Consider the following 13,398-nt stretch of genomic DNA (forward strand, 5'->3'; position numbering starts at 1 on the left):
TTCTTCAAACCAAGCTGCTTACCTATTGCAGATTCAGTCTTCGCAGCCTGGTGCAGGTCTACAATTTTGTTTCTGGTGTCCTTTGACAGCTCTTTGGTCTTGGCCATAGTGGAGTTTGGAGTGTGACTGTTTGAGGTTGTGGACAGGTGGAGTGGAGGACAGAGGAGCCTCTTAAAGAAGAAGTTACAGGTCTGTTAGCCAGAAATCTTGCTTGTTTGTAGGTGGCCAAGTACTTATTTTCCACCATAATTTGCAAATAAATTCATAAAAAATTCTACAATGTGATTTTCTGGATTTCTTTTCTCATTTTGTCTGTCATAGTTGAAGTGTACCTATGATGAAAATCACAGGCCTCTCATCTCTTTAAGTGGGAGAACTTGCACAATTGGTGGCTGACTAAATACTTTATTGCCCCACTGTATCTGTTTATTGTCAACAACTGAGTCAGTTAACCAGAGAGGGTGTGTTAGCCAGAGAGGGTGTATGCAGTACACCACCCACTGTACACATTTAGAAAGTCAGAAACAACATATTGAAACCTTGATTTTTAATTAAAGATGGTCCTCCCAAGTACACACTACCACTAATCTCAGCAACAAAGAATCTCACGTAAACTACTCAATTCCATTTACAGTCCACAAGAGATGAATTATTTATTTTACCTTTATTTAACTAGGCAAGTCAGCTAAGAACAAATTCTTATTTTAATGACACCCTAGGAACAGTGGGTTAACTGCCTTGTTCAGGGGCAGAACCACAGATGCTTACCTTGTCAGCTCTGGGATTCGATCTTGCAACATTTCGGGTTACTTGTCCAATGCTCTAACCACTAGGCTACCTGCCACCCCAACACTCTCAAAATATTGCCAGATGGTACATTTGCGTGCTACCATACCCCAAAGGAGATGATGGGGAATATGAAAACGTTGTTTCTCTCCGATATCATAAACTAAAGTTGAGCAACAATGGGAAAGTAATTATGTTTTGAAAGTTGATAAACTTGTAACCTCACTTTTGAGAAAATGGCCTTTGTATATTTTGGTACACCTACTGCAGACCTCTTGCCTATACCCATTCAGCATCATTCACACCCTCTTAAGCTTTAGCCCCACCCATCTCTTTATGGGTTGATCCGAGCGTTCTGTCCTAACGGCAGCAGTCAAGCTAACTGGCTAATGTTTGCTAGCTTGCTAGCTACTTCCAGACACAAATGAGAGAACAGCTCACTGACCATTTTACTCGCCCTAGCAGAGCTGGTTAGGCTGTTTTTATGTTGTCCAGAGCGTTGATGACAGCAACTGTGTTGCTGGAAACAATTTACACTTTTTTGCCAACGTTTACTGACACCGGCCATATTCAACGGGTGTTGAGTGTTCGTACATTCGTCAGTTATTCTGCGCACTGGCATACTCGGACGAAAGTGCTCTGAAATCCGAGTAGATAGCAAGAGTGAATTTACCAGCTATGTCTATCAACTGTTGTCACAGTGACATCATTAACATTCTATTGAAATGGTTACTTGCATAATGGAGTATTTTGTTACAACATGTAGCTAGCTAGCTAAACAATGAACCATAATCGCAACACATGACATTACTGCCCTACATGAATCTGCAGCTAACTAACCAAACAGGTTCAATGTTAGCTTGCTAACATTAGGCTTTAACTTGCAAAGCAGATGGCTCTGAGATACAAATAATATTACTACACAGATCATACACGTAACGTTAGCTGTCTGGTTCGCTAGCTAACGTTAGCTAGCTAGCTAACAGTACACTATTCTGAAATGAAAATTACTCTGACAATATTAGAAACCTGTAATATCTGAAAATGTATACATGGATGGATGCTTCTCCCTCTCTCACGGATGCCATGGTTGCCCTTAGTTTGAAGATGTAATCCAGAGAGAGGGGTTTTCTCAATGTCCTTAGCTATCATACTCTAACTCCACTGTTTCAAAACTCTGTCCTCCAAGTGGAGAGCAACACTTATGCAGTTCTACTACGTGATACATATATATTTTTAAAGCCACGTCAGACAGGATTACCTACACCAGCTCAAATAGACCAACTCGTGCTACATGTCAGACCAATCCGAACTCATCTCTCGGCATGTCCTGCCCACTCATTTTCTCTGGAAGGTTGTTGTCTTTTTCTGTGGCTAAACCAACTAGGCTCGTAATTTAACAATTGTATTCATATTTACAGATGGCATACAAGTTTGTTATTAAGGCACATAAAAATGCATATGTTCCAGAAGGCATTTTTGCCAAAAAAACGCATTTAGATTTTTTTTTAAAGTTTACGTTCAAATGGCTCTCCTGTGAAGTCATGACCCGCAACATACGCCTAGTTTCCTGAAACGAGTCACAAATTGTTTTACTTTTACGTCCCTGTGGGAATCTAATCCACAACCCTGGCGTTGCAAGCGGCAAGCTCTACCAACTGAGCCACATGGGAACTATGTCTCTTTTACAGTGTCAGTCTTATGGTACCAGAAGCCAAAACAATAATAGTTTAAGCATTGTAGTGTGTAATGTAGTAACCTGGTGTTATCATGTGTGGTCCATCTCTTGTATTTGTACTGTTGTATTACTGTTTTAACACATTTTGTATGTAAAACAAACCTCTGTTTCAACAGACGAGTATCTCATCCTTAACAGTATCTCAAAAGAACAATTTGATATTGTACAAGGACTACAAACTACAGCCCAACTCTGGTTTTCCCTCAATTAGGCTACTTTGTATGAAGGCCTATAGATTTGTTTTTGTTTTAATCGACCATTTGAGTTTCAAGTTAAGGTCACGTGTAACCAGCTCACAAAGTCGACAAGGACTGCTAGAGCTAATCGCATGCATTATGTAAAAAATTACAAGTAGCCTTACTTTTAATGAATGATGACAAAGTGCACATTCTGTATCTGTATGCTCCGTCAACTAACACTATTCCACAAACCTCTCAAATGTGCATGACACTGGAGATTACGTCTGGACGATACTTGTAGCGCGATACTCGTTAGTATTGTGGCAAGGAAACAATACACGAGCGGAGTTCACTTCTTTCGGAAAACAGCCGGAATGTTGGGAACAAACATAATTATGTTGACATCCAGTGTCACATTAATTTATTTTCCAAGCTATAGCACACAATATTTTATATAGAGCAGGTTTTTTAAGGACCGAAGAGTTCGGTCTGCTTCGTGTTTTCATTTTTGTCATGGAAAAAATATTGTGATACTGGTATCGTCACAGCCCTAATGGAAATTTGAAACAAATACAACAGTGAAAGATGACAAGAAAAATTCTTATGACACCAAAGCATTTCAATGTGTGTCGCCTTCATCAGCGTGTTAATTCCTGCACTTTGGTTGGAATGTGAGGTCACTGTGATGTGTTTATGTAAATGTATGGTCCCTTCTTGACCCTGCTGAATTCTGAGGCTGCCAGTGTTACTAGACTAAGCCACAGCCAATAATAGGGTAGGTATTAAGCAGCTCTGCATCTTATCAAACTGGTAAAAACAAACAGTATGAAGAAACACTGAGCCAACAAACCACAAGAGCTCAAAACATGGCTACTGAGAGCTCACCATGCCCAAACTAGAAATGTTCAATACCTGCAAAGTTTACAGGCTACAGTAGTGAGAAACCATGAGAGAATTACAACTATGTTTATTCACCTCAAAATGTCAAGAAGGACTCGTGTAAAACTACAGTTCTTAGCTATAGGTTTACAAATGGTTCTCCATCAAAATGTTTTTTTAAAATTATTATTACGGAACAGCTCTTTGTTGCTGCAATCCCTTTGATCAAATGATGAGTTATTTAAAATATACAATTCATTATTACCCTTAAAAAGGTATTGATTACCTGTGGTCTTTCTTTCTCACCACTCAGGCACATTCAGGACCCAGCCAGTCAGAAGCTGACGTGGAACAAGCCTCCCAAAAGTGTCCTTGTCATCAAGAAGATCCAGGATGCCAGTCTACTGCAGCCTTTCAAAGAGCTCTGTGTGTTTCTCACAGAGGTAGGACATTTGTACTTTTTGCAGTGACCCACAGTGTGTAGAGGCTCTCTAGTCTCAAATTATAGCGACCTGCACCGTAGCAGCCTTGATGGGTGTGTGTAGTTGAGTTTCATTAGAAAGTCTGCCATTAAGTCCCTAAAAACAGAAATATTAGTGACTGAGAATATATTAAAAAATTAATAATTGTATACTTACACCTTACAAGAAAGTAAAGCTGCTTGTAAACTGTACAGTCTGAATATTCTTTCGACCTATTAGTCTTCTAAAGGGTAATATGAAAGTATTGGCAGTACCAGGGTTCGCACAAGGTGCTTGAGGTGGTTAAAGTACTTGAATTTGGCAGTCTGATATTCAAATACTGGAATTACTTGAAAATCAGACATTTTCTCATGTTGGTACTTGAAAAGTACTCGAATTAAAATGAGGAGAACAGAAAATTATGAAATATGTTATTGGTCTTGCAAATTCATTTCCAGGTAGACCACCAAGTTTTATTTCCTCACGTGTTTTGCGTACTGGTTGCCTGGCGAGCTCGCTCATTTCATCCACACTGCCACTCAGCCAGGCAGGTACAGAACTGACTGATTAGGTGCCGCCAAACGTCACATCAATAGCTAGAATGCTGGGCAATGTTTAAAAAATTAATGGATGTAGTGGAGGGTAAATGCTGTTTACGCACGTTTTTATTCATGAATTTGCGTTTACTCAACCCTTTTATTTGGTTAATTATCGTTTACCCACTTATTGCATTCCCAGCAAGTTCTAATCCCGCATTTCTCTGCGAACGAGTGGAATCATGAATTATTTATGTATGCTCGTTATGTTCCCCTGCTCCCCCGAATTTTCAATTTTAGCAGCGCATTCATTCATTCACCACTCTTTCCAGCGCGAAACTCCGCCCACGACATAGGCCGAGAGGTGAAACGAACTACCTCAGCGCAGATCTACAGCGGCAAGTAGCAAAGAGATGCTGCTGACAGTGGGAATTCTTCTAATATTCCTCGACTCCTGCCGTGTCAACAGACAAACCCCACACAACCCACCCTGACTCTCAGAGAATGAGTGTACAACTGGTAAATAGTCACTGATATTTCAGTCAGAAGTCTAGCTAGCTAGGTTGCTCAAGGACTCTGGCTATTAGCCAGGTACTGTAGCTAGCTATAAAGATGACGCTAGTAGTACAGTGGTTCCCAAACTTGGTGTCCGGGACATATGTTTAAATAGGGTCCCCTGAGAGAGTCTTTAATCTTATCAAACACATTAAGAACTTGTTTATCTTCAAATGGGTATAGAATACGCAATTTTAGAGTCAACTAAGGGCCTTTTACAGAATTCACTTTCATGTCATTATGGGTTGGGACAGCCTGTGGGACCTAATTTAAAGACAATTTAATAATATGTACACTGAACAGAAATATAAACACTAAATGCAACAATTTGAACGATTTTACTGAGCTACAGTTCATATAAGGACATCAGTCAACACCATCAGTCCTCATGTATGTAGTAAATAAGTAGTGTTTTTTTTCATGAGGTTGTAGTGATATACTGCCATCTGGTGGCAACTAGAAACAATTGCATAATAGGAACTATTACAAATTGATTGTCCTTGAAAATAAATATTTGTGCTTGAAAAGGCACCTGAAGGTCCTTGAATTTTTTATTTTTTTAATTTTTTATTTAACTAGGCAAGTCAGTTAAGAACAAGTTCTTATTTACAAAGACAGCCTACCCCGGCCAAACCCTCCCCTAGCCCGGACGACGCTGGGCCAATTGTGCACCGCCCCATGGGACTCCCGATCACGGCCAGTTGTGATACAGCCCGGGATCAAACCAGGGTCTTTAGTGATGCCTCTAGCACTGCGATGCAGTGCATTAGACCGCTGCGCCACTCGGGAGCCTCAAAATTGGACTTTTCACTATCTGTACAAACACTGCATTACATATGCATGTTGCTAATGCATATGTTTATACTTGTGCATTGTTCTAACAGAAAAACATGATTGTTTACGTGGAGAGGAAGGTTCTGGCTGACCCAGTCATCCAGGCCGATGAGAGCTTTGCGGCCGTCATCCAGAAGTTCTGCACCTTCAGAGACGGTGAGGAGACCATTAGAGGACTGGGTCGTATTCATTGCACAAAGTATCCCTTTTTTTCAACCAAAAAAACGAAAATGCAATATCTTATGGGAGAAGTTTAAGTAGTCCCTCCATTTTTTGTCAGTTTTTTTCCATTTGGTGCCTAGTGAATACAATCCTGAAGGATGATAGATTGATCTGATTGACTCTATGTAGCTAGTGATGTAGGATCTTAATTTGAGCCAGTATGCTACAGCAGGAAAATAATCCTGCAGCAACAGGAACTGTGAATTATTATGTGGATTATAATTCATTTATTATTTTGTAGGGGTTAATACATTTCTGTTAGGGAAAATCAAGTCTGAAATTTAAAATTGCAAATGAGAGATTTTAGAAGCCTTTTTTAAAACTCAGATGCAGTACAAGTTTGCATTTTCTGCTTTGCAGGAAAATTCTCATCAACAAAAGTGACTTGTGTCAATGTCAGGAATGTCTATGAATGTCTATGAAACTCTCACTTGAAGTAGTATAGCTTTCTCTTACGGACATGAACCTAATGTGTTTGTATGCACACCGCAGATCTCGATGACATTTCCAATCAAGTGGACTTCATCATCTGTCTTGGTGGAGATGGGACCTTACTTTACGCATCATCACTCTTCCAGGTATATATTTACTATTCACTTCTCCAAGTAAAGTAAACGTACTCATTTGTCAGTTTTTGAATATACTGTGAATTGTAGTAAAATAAATCTTGATTGTGCTTGTTTTCATAGCTTGCTTGTATGTGCTGATGTGTGTTTTCTCAGAAGAGTGTTCCACCTGTTATGTCCTTCCACCTGGGTTCTCTGGGCTTCCTCACGCCTTTCAACTTTGACATGTACCAGTCTCAGGTCACCCAAATCATTGAGGGTACGTCTTTAGGCTTGTCCTTACCCAATTTCAACAACAGAAGCCTTACTCTCTTATCTGTATGCTGGTGGCTGTTTACACGGCACAAGTTGTGATAGCATTTCTAACTGCTAGGTTCACATTTACATTTTACATGCTACTCTTAAACAAAAGTTTGTGTGTCTGCTGAGCAGGTAACGCCGCCATCATCCTGCGCAGTCGCCTGCGAGTGGTGAAGGAGAGCCGAGAGAAGAACGCCCGGGTGGACAAGAAGGGCATCATCATGACCAACGGAGACAGCGAGGGCAGCCGCAAAGCCATGCAGTACCAGGTGAGCGCTAAACAGTACACCGGAATGGTATGTTACCCCAGTATTATGGTTAGTACCACAATAGGTTCCTAGCATCATGATGACGTGGAACATCTCAGTCAAAGGACTCATTGTCTTTATTCTGGTAATGTTCCCACTGTCACAGGCCTGACCTCTGATCCCAGCGGCATGATAAAATACCAGAAAGGTCTAAATGTACAACCTGTTTTGGGGATTGTAGGGTGATAGAAATCCTTCAGTTCTAGTTACACTTCCTCCTTATTTGTTTGAGGTAGTCTATCACATGGATTTGTTTCACTGCTTTTCTGTAGTTATAGCAATAGCCCTTTGTGCTTCTATTTTGGCCTGGTACTATCATCTATCATAGGGTGGATGTATGTGGGCTATGTGGGGTGTTTGAGTTTTGATCTTGGTTCATTATGCATTGTCATCATACACACAGTCCCTGCTTCCTGCTGAGTGGGCTTTAACGAGTCATAACATAGGGCTGGGTTCAAAAAGTATTCCCAAAGTAACTAACAACATGGCTAGTGGAGTATCTCTGGTAAACATGACTCTGGGTTTCCTGGTCCAACAGGTGCTGAATGAGGTGGTGGTGGACAGAGGCCCGTTCTCCTACCATTCCAACGTGGACCTCTTCTTAGACGGACACCTCATCACCACGGTACAGGGAGACGGTGAGTAGTAAACCCCTCAACCTGCTGCTACTGGGTTAAAGGACATGTTTTACCCCATCGGCATGGCCGATTAATTAGGGCTGATTTCAACATTTCATAACAATCGGTAGTCGCCCTTTTTGGATGCCGATTATGGCCGATTACATTTCAATCCAGGAGGAGACTTTGTGGCAGGTTGAGTACCTGTTACTCGAGTACAGCATCAAAATAACCTTGTGGCTGCAAGGAGCCACGGTAAGTTGCGAGCTAGCATTATACTTATCTTGTAAAAAAAAAAATATCAATCTTCACAATCACTAGTTAACAACACATGGTTGATGGTTTTACTAGGTTAACTAGCTTGTTCTGTGTTGCATATAATCAATGCGGTGCCTGTTAATTTATCATCGAATCACAGCCGACTTCAACTTCGCCAAACGGGTGACGATGAAACAAAAGCGCATTCGCGACAAAAGCACAATCGTTGCAATAATGTGCCTAACCATAAACATCAATGCCTTTCTTAAAATCAATACACAAGTATATATTTTTTAACCTGCTTATGTAGTTAAAAGAAATTAATGTTAGTGGGACAATTGTGTCACTTTTCTTGCAGTCAGGGTATATGCAGCAGTTTGGGCCGCCTGGCTCGTTGTGAACTGTTGAAAGGCCATTTATTCCTAACAAAGACCGTAATGAATTTGCCAGAATTGTACTTAATTATGACATAACATTGAAGCTTGTGCAATGTAACAGTAATATTTAGACTTAGGGTTGCCACCCGTTCTTTAAAATACGTAGCGGTTCCGTATTTCACTGAAAGAATAAATGTTTTGTTTTTGAAATGATAGTTTCCCGGATTTGACCATATTAATTGACCAAAGGCTCGTATTTCTGTCTGTTTATTATATTATAATTAAGTATATGATTTGATATTTGATAGAGAAGTCTGACTGAGCGGTGGTAGGCAGCAGCATGCTCGTAAGCATTAATTCAAACAGCAGCTCTTAGCAATGCTTGAAGCACAGCTCTGTTTATGACTTCAAGCCTATCAACTCCCGAGATTAGGCTGGCAATACTAAAGTGCCTATAAGAACATCCAATAGTCAAAGGTATATGAAATACAAATGGTATAGAGAGAAATTGTCCTATAACTCCTATAATAACCGCAACCTAAAACTTCTTAACTGGGAATATTGAAGACTCGTGTTCAAAGGAACCACCAGCTTTCATATGTTCACATGTTCTGAGCAAGGAATTTAAACGTTAGCTTTTTTTACGTGGCACATATTGCACTTCTACTTTCTTATCCAACACTGTTTTTGCATTATTTATACCAAATTGAACATGTTTCATTTTTTATTTGAGACTAAATTGATTTTATTTATGTGTTATTGATAAGTTAAAATAAGTTTTCATTGTTCATTCAGTGTTGTTGTAATTGTCAATTATTACATATATATATATATATATTATATATTTATATTATATATAAGAATTCTGCCTATTTAATCGGTATCTGCTTTTTTTGGTCCTCCAAGTATCGGTATCAGCGTTGAAAAATCATAATCGGTCGACCTCTAGTTTAGATTCTGTAACTGGTCGTTATACTATGATGTTTATACGACTGCTTACTGCTTGTGTACAAGCCACGAGATGGAAATCTGTTCAAATACAAACATTGTACTGATGTTCTATTAGTGGTGCATACTGTTGCAGCTCGCCTTGTTGGTAGATTTGGCTGAGATGGCAAAGTTTAGGCTTTGCTTTGCTATCTGTCCTTCACTACTTCCTAGTAACTCCCTTTCTGAAAGCCTCTCAGAATGTCAGAAGTATTTCAGTTGTCTTGGGGATGGTTTGCTGTGTTTTGGAACTTCTTTCAGCTTGTTGTTGGTGTTTTTAGGCTTGGGTGTTGGTGGTGTAGCGGTCAAAGTAGTGTCTGTCTCAGACTGTCTGTGTGTTTGTGTTGTCTCAGGTGTGATCGTGTCGACTCCCACGGGCAGCACTGCGTACGCGGTAGCAGCCGGAGCCTCCATGATTCACCCCAACGTGCCGGCCATCATGATCACCCCCATCTGCCCCCACTCACTGTCCTTCAGACCCATAGTGGTGCCTGCTGGGGTGGAACTCAAGGTAAACACACACATTCATACACACACATGCATTCACCATACTGCCATTATCCATTTACTTCTCCTCTCCAGAAAATTTGTATGGAACAGTACACAAAGGTAACCAATGACCAGTCTGACACACTGCTACCACAATGCGTACTCTTTCAGTCACTGGTGATGCATGGCAATGATGACATTGCTTATAATACACACTGACATTTACTGCTAGACTTTTGTTGTCTTTGACTGGTTGTTCATCTGGATTCCTATCTTCTGCTCCGTCTGTCACGCTCAGATCATGCTGTCACGTGACTCCAGGAATACAGCCTGGGTGTCATTCGATGGGAGGAAGAGACAAGAGATCTGCCATGGAGACAAGTGCGTGACCTTTTGGCCCCTCAGTCATCGCAACCTCCCCCCTAGTAAAAATACCACGAAACAAAAGCTGATAAACATGGAAGATAGCCTGATGAACTCAACCCAAAGCTCATCTAACTCCCGCAAGGTGCCTGAATACACAGAATTGACCAGTTTCATGTACTCGAGACAAAAATTGCACATCACATGATGTTCTGTAGTGGTTTTCCTTCATGCAGCCAGAGATAATTATCTTCCTTGTCGCTGAAATGCTCGCAGACCATTGATATACCAGTAACAGAGGACTCCTTTTAGGAAGTTAGTCAGCCAGTTTCAAGTGTCTCTTTTGTCATTGTTTGGGGGGGGTTCGCGAATCCCTTGCATGCCTCCCACTCATACCTGATTGACTGTGACGTTTGCTCTTTTGTCTTTTTCTTTCTCTCTCTTCATCTCCAGCATTACCATCACTACTTCCTGCTTCCCCGTTCCCTCCATCTGTTTCCAGGATCCCGTGAACGACTGGTTCAAGAGCCTGGCACAATGTTTACACTGGAATGTGAGAAAGAAGCAGAACTACCTTAGCTCCAAGGAGGACGTGTTCTGACGCCAACAACCTCGCCTTCCCGTGACACCATTCTCATAGTACACCATTTTGGGTGTATTCCAGATGTACAGATTCTGCTCAGTTCTTCAAAAATCAAATTCGATCTTTACAATACCTGGACAAGTGTTTAACGTACCACGGCAAAATGATATAGCGATCCTATATCTGGAACGCACCCTTTGACTTCAGTTGGATTCCATCAGGTCAATTTGCAATCAACATCCTCTGGAGATTAATTTGTTTTGGTTCTAGATCATCCCTTACTGTTAAGAATTTCACACCCTTTTAAAAAGATTGTTGAAATTGTATTTTTATGCAAACAACCAGATTGTCTCATGTCTGACTGAAAACAATCCAGGTTAAAGTTAACCTGTTAGACAAAGTAATACTGAGCTACGGATCAACCCCAAGCTTCTCAACATATAACACAGATATAATGACTGTTGTCAGTGGGGACTTTTATCAAGAACCAATGTTCTTGGGGATATGGAGTTGAAAATGTATTTTATAGTAATGATTGACGTTTTGATACAATCCCTAAAATAAAATGTATTATTACTACTTCAGGAACAGCAGAATTGCTTCTACTCTGCAATAATGAAATAAATGTATAGATTGTGCCTTAAACTGGTAAATTATATTATCATAACCAATGAAGGTTTACATAACTTTAATTTTCTTAAATCGGATTTACATCTTAGTGCAGGTGTAACATAACCATATCTTCAGTATTCCTCATATTCAAGCTTCTCAAATGGCTTGTACAAATGTTAATCTTACATTAATGTTGCGTATTTTAACTACTCTGTCTACAACAACAACGCTGTGGTGTCTGACCGTGTGTAATGTCAAGAGTATGGCACGAACATTAAGAACTGAAGTCCATTCCAGGTGAGATGAGACCACAACTCGATGTCTTCATAGCCTTTCACTATAAAGCCATAGCTCTACTATGTTATTCGTTTCATAGTCAAGTGGGATGCATAAGGTGATTCCATTGTAATTCTATTGTTTACAATCAAAGTGATTGTGAGTACAGGGTTTTTACCACCCCAGGTTTTTGAGTTTTGTTTTTGCTTTAGACATGGGAGGCCAGGTAGGTGGACTTTAGCCCATTAATGATATTGAGTTGGTGAGGTGATGAGTAGATTCTGGTGTAGTGTCTGGATGGACCTAAACCCTGCTGTGCCTCTCCAGGACCAGGGTTGTCAACCCCTGACCTATGGTGTCTGACTGTTATTGCAGTATGCTGAGACATTGAAGGCATTCAGATTCTACAAGGTAGTGGCCTGCCTTACCAAATGAGACTGCAACACTCACCCCACTTATTGACAAGCTCTGAAATACCGACTTGATAAAATGTTATGGTGTGAGGGTTTTTCTTCTATCTTACAGACAAATTATAGTGTACGAGTTTACTACGTACATTGTGTGCGGGATGGGCAAGTGAAATTTCCACTGATGGAAAAACTGGTCTAAGCTCTGTAGATACCAGCGCACCACACTCTGCACGAGGACCAGTTAACTCTAGTCAATCAATCATTCCTTATTTTCTCATTTATGATGCTTGATATATTTATGAACCAGTTTACACTATGATTGCTGAAATATAAATCTCTGGTACGTTTTTGTATATTGATATGTATATGATTAGTACAGTAAGTCAGTTTAACTATATCTATTTTCTCAAATTAGAAAAACAAATGTCCTCTTTCAATGGAATTTGGAGTGGAGTATTTTCAAGTTAATGGCAGTCCCTTCAGTTGTTAGGGAGATATAGTTTGGAAACATCTGGAAGATATCCATTTGTCTTTGTATGCTACTATACTTTATTTTTCAGAGAGAGTACAGTGTTTTCTCTCCTGAAGTAAAGGCAGTTGTGAACTTTGCCTTACAAACCAGTTGCACTGAAATCATGCTAATCATATAAACCTCCCCCAATGTGATATATTTTGTGGGACCTTTTGGATGAAGGACCTTATTCCTATTGTTCTTTCTATGTCAGTTATTCTCTAAGTGCTTCTCACTTTAAACTTTGTTTTGTAGACTTCTCCAACTCTGAGAGCCTATCACTTTGTAAATATTGTTTCTGAAATAAATTATATTTTTCCAGAGCACTTGAATAAACAAAGAGAGCCAATCTATTGTCAGTACGTGTTCATTTTCAATTGGTTTGGTATTATTTTGTGATCCTTGTTGAAACATTAATGTGCTGCATTTGTCATCCAATGAATTCTACCCCTTTCATGTGTGAGTCCAGGAACAAAGAAAAATGGAACCCACAATTTGAGGAAGTAATATCTTTCACAGCAGTGCACCTCGCTTCCTTAATTTTACATTTT

The 13,398-nt window shown here is 40.0% G+C and overlaps 1 protein-coding gene across 6 annotated transcripts in view; it reads left to right on the forward strand.

Moving 5' to 3' along the window:
- The window catches only part of LOC118360935 (NAD kinase-like), a 34,897-nt gene extending 21,701 nt beyond the window's left edge, over positions 1–13,196 (forward strand). For 4 of the 6 annotated variants that reach the window (XM_035740512.2, XM_052482661.1, XM_035740516.2 and 1 more), the window contains 9 exons: positions 3,896–4,025; positions 6,019–6,124; positions 6,683–6,768; positions 6,913–7,015; positions 7,189–7,325; positions 7,903–8,002; positions 9,957–10,114; positions 10,391–10,600; positions 10,909–13,196. In XM_035740512.2, coding sequence (XP_035596405.1) covers positions 3,896–4,025; positions 6,019–6,124; positions 6,683–6,768; positions 6,913–7,015; positions 7,189–7,325; positions 7,903–8,002; positions 9,957–10,114; positions 10,391–10,600; positions 10,909–11,034 — 1,156 coding nt within the window. In that variant the 3' untranslated portion in view covers positions 11,035–13,196. The remainder of the gene's footprint in view (positions 1–3,895; positions 4,026–6,018; positions 6,125–6,682; positions 6,769–6,912; positions 7,016–7,188; positions 7,326–7,902; positions 8,003–9,956; positions 10,115–10,390; positions 10,601–10,908) is intronic. The other 2 variants (XM_035740514.2, XM_035740513.2) reach the window with 2 other exon arrangements.
- Positions 13,197–13,398: the final 202 nt, after the last annotated feature.

This window comes from Oncorhynchus keta, chromosome 28 (assembly GCF_023373465.1).
Source record: "Oncorhynchus keta strain PuntledgeMale-10-30-2019 chromosome 28, Oket_V2, whole genome shotgun sequence".
NCBI classification, from domain to species: domain Eukaryota; kingdom Metazoa; phylum Chordata; class Actinopteri; order Salmoniformes; family Salmonidae; genus Oncorhynchus; species Oncorhynchus keta.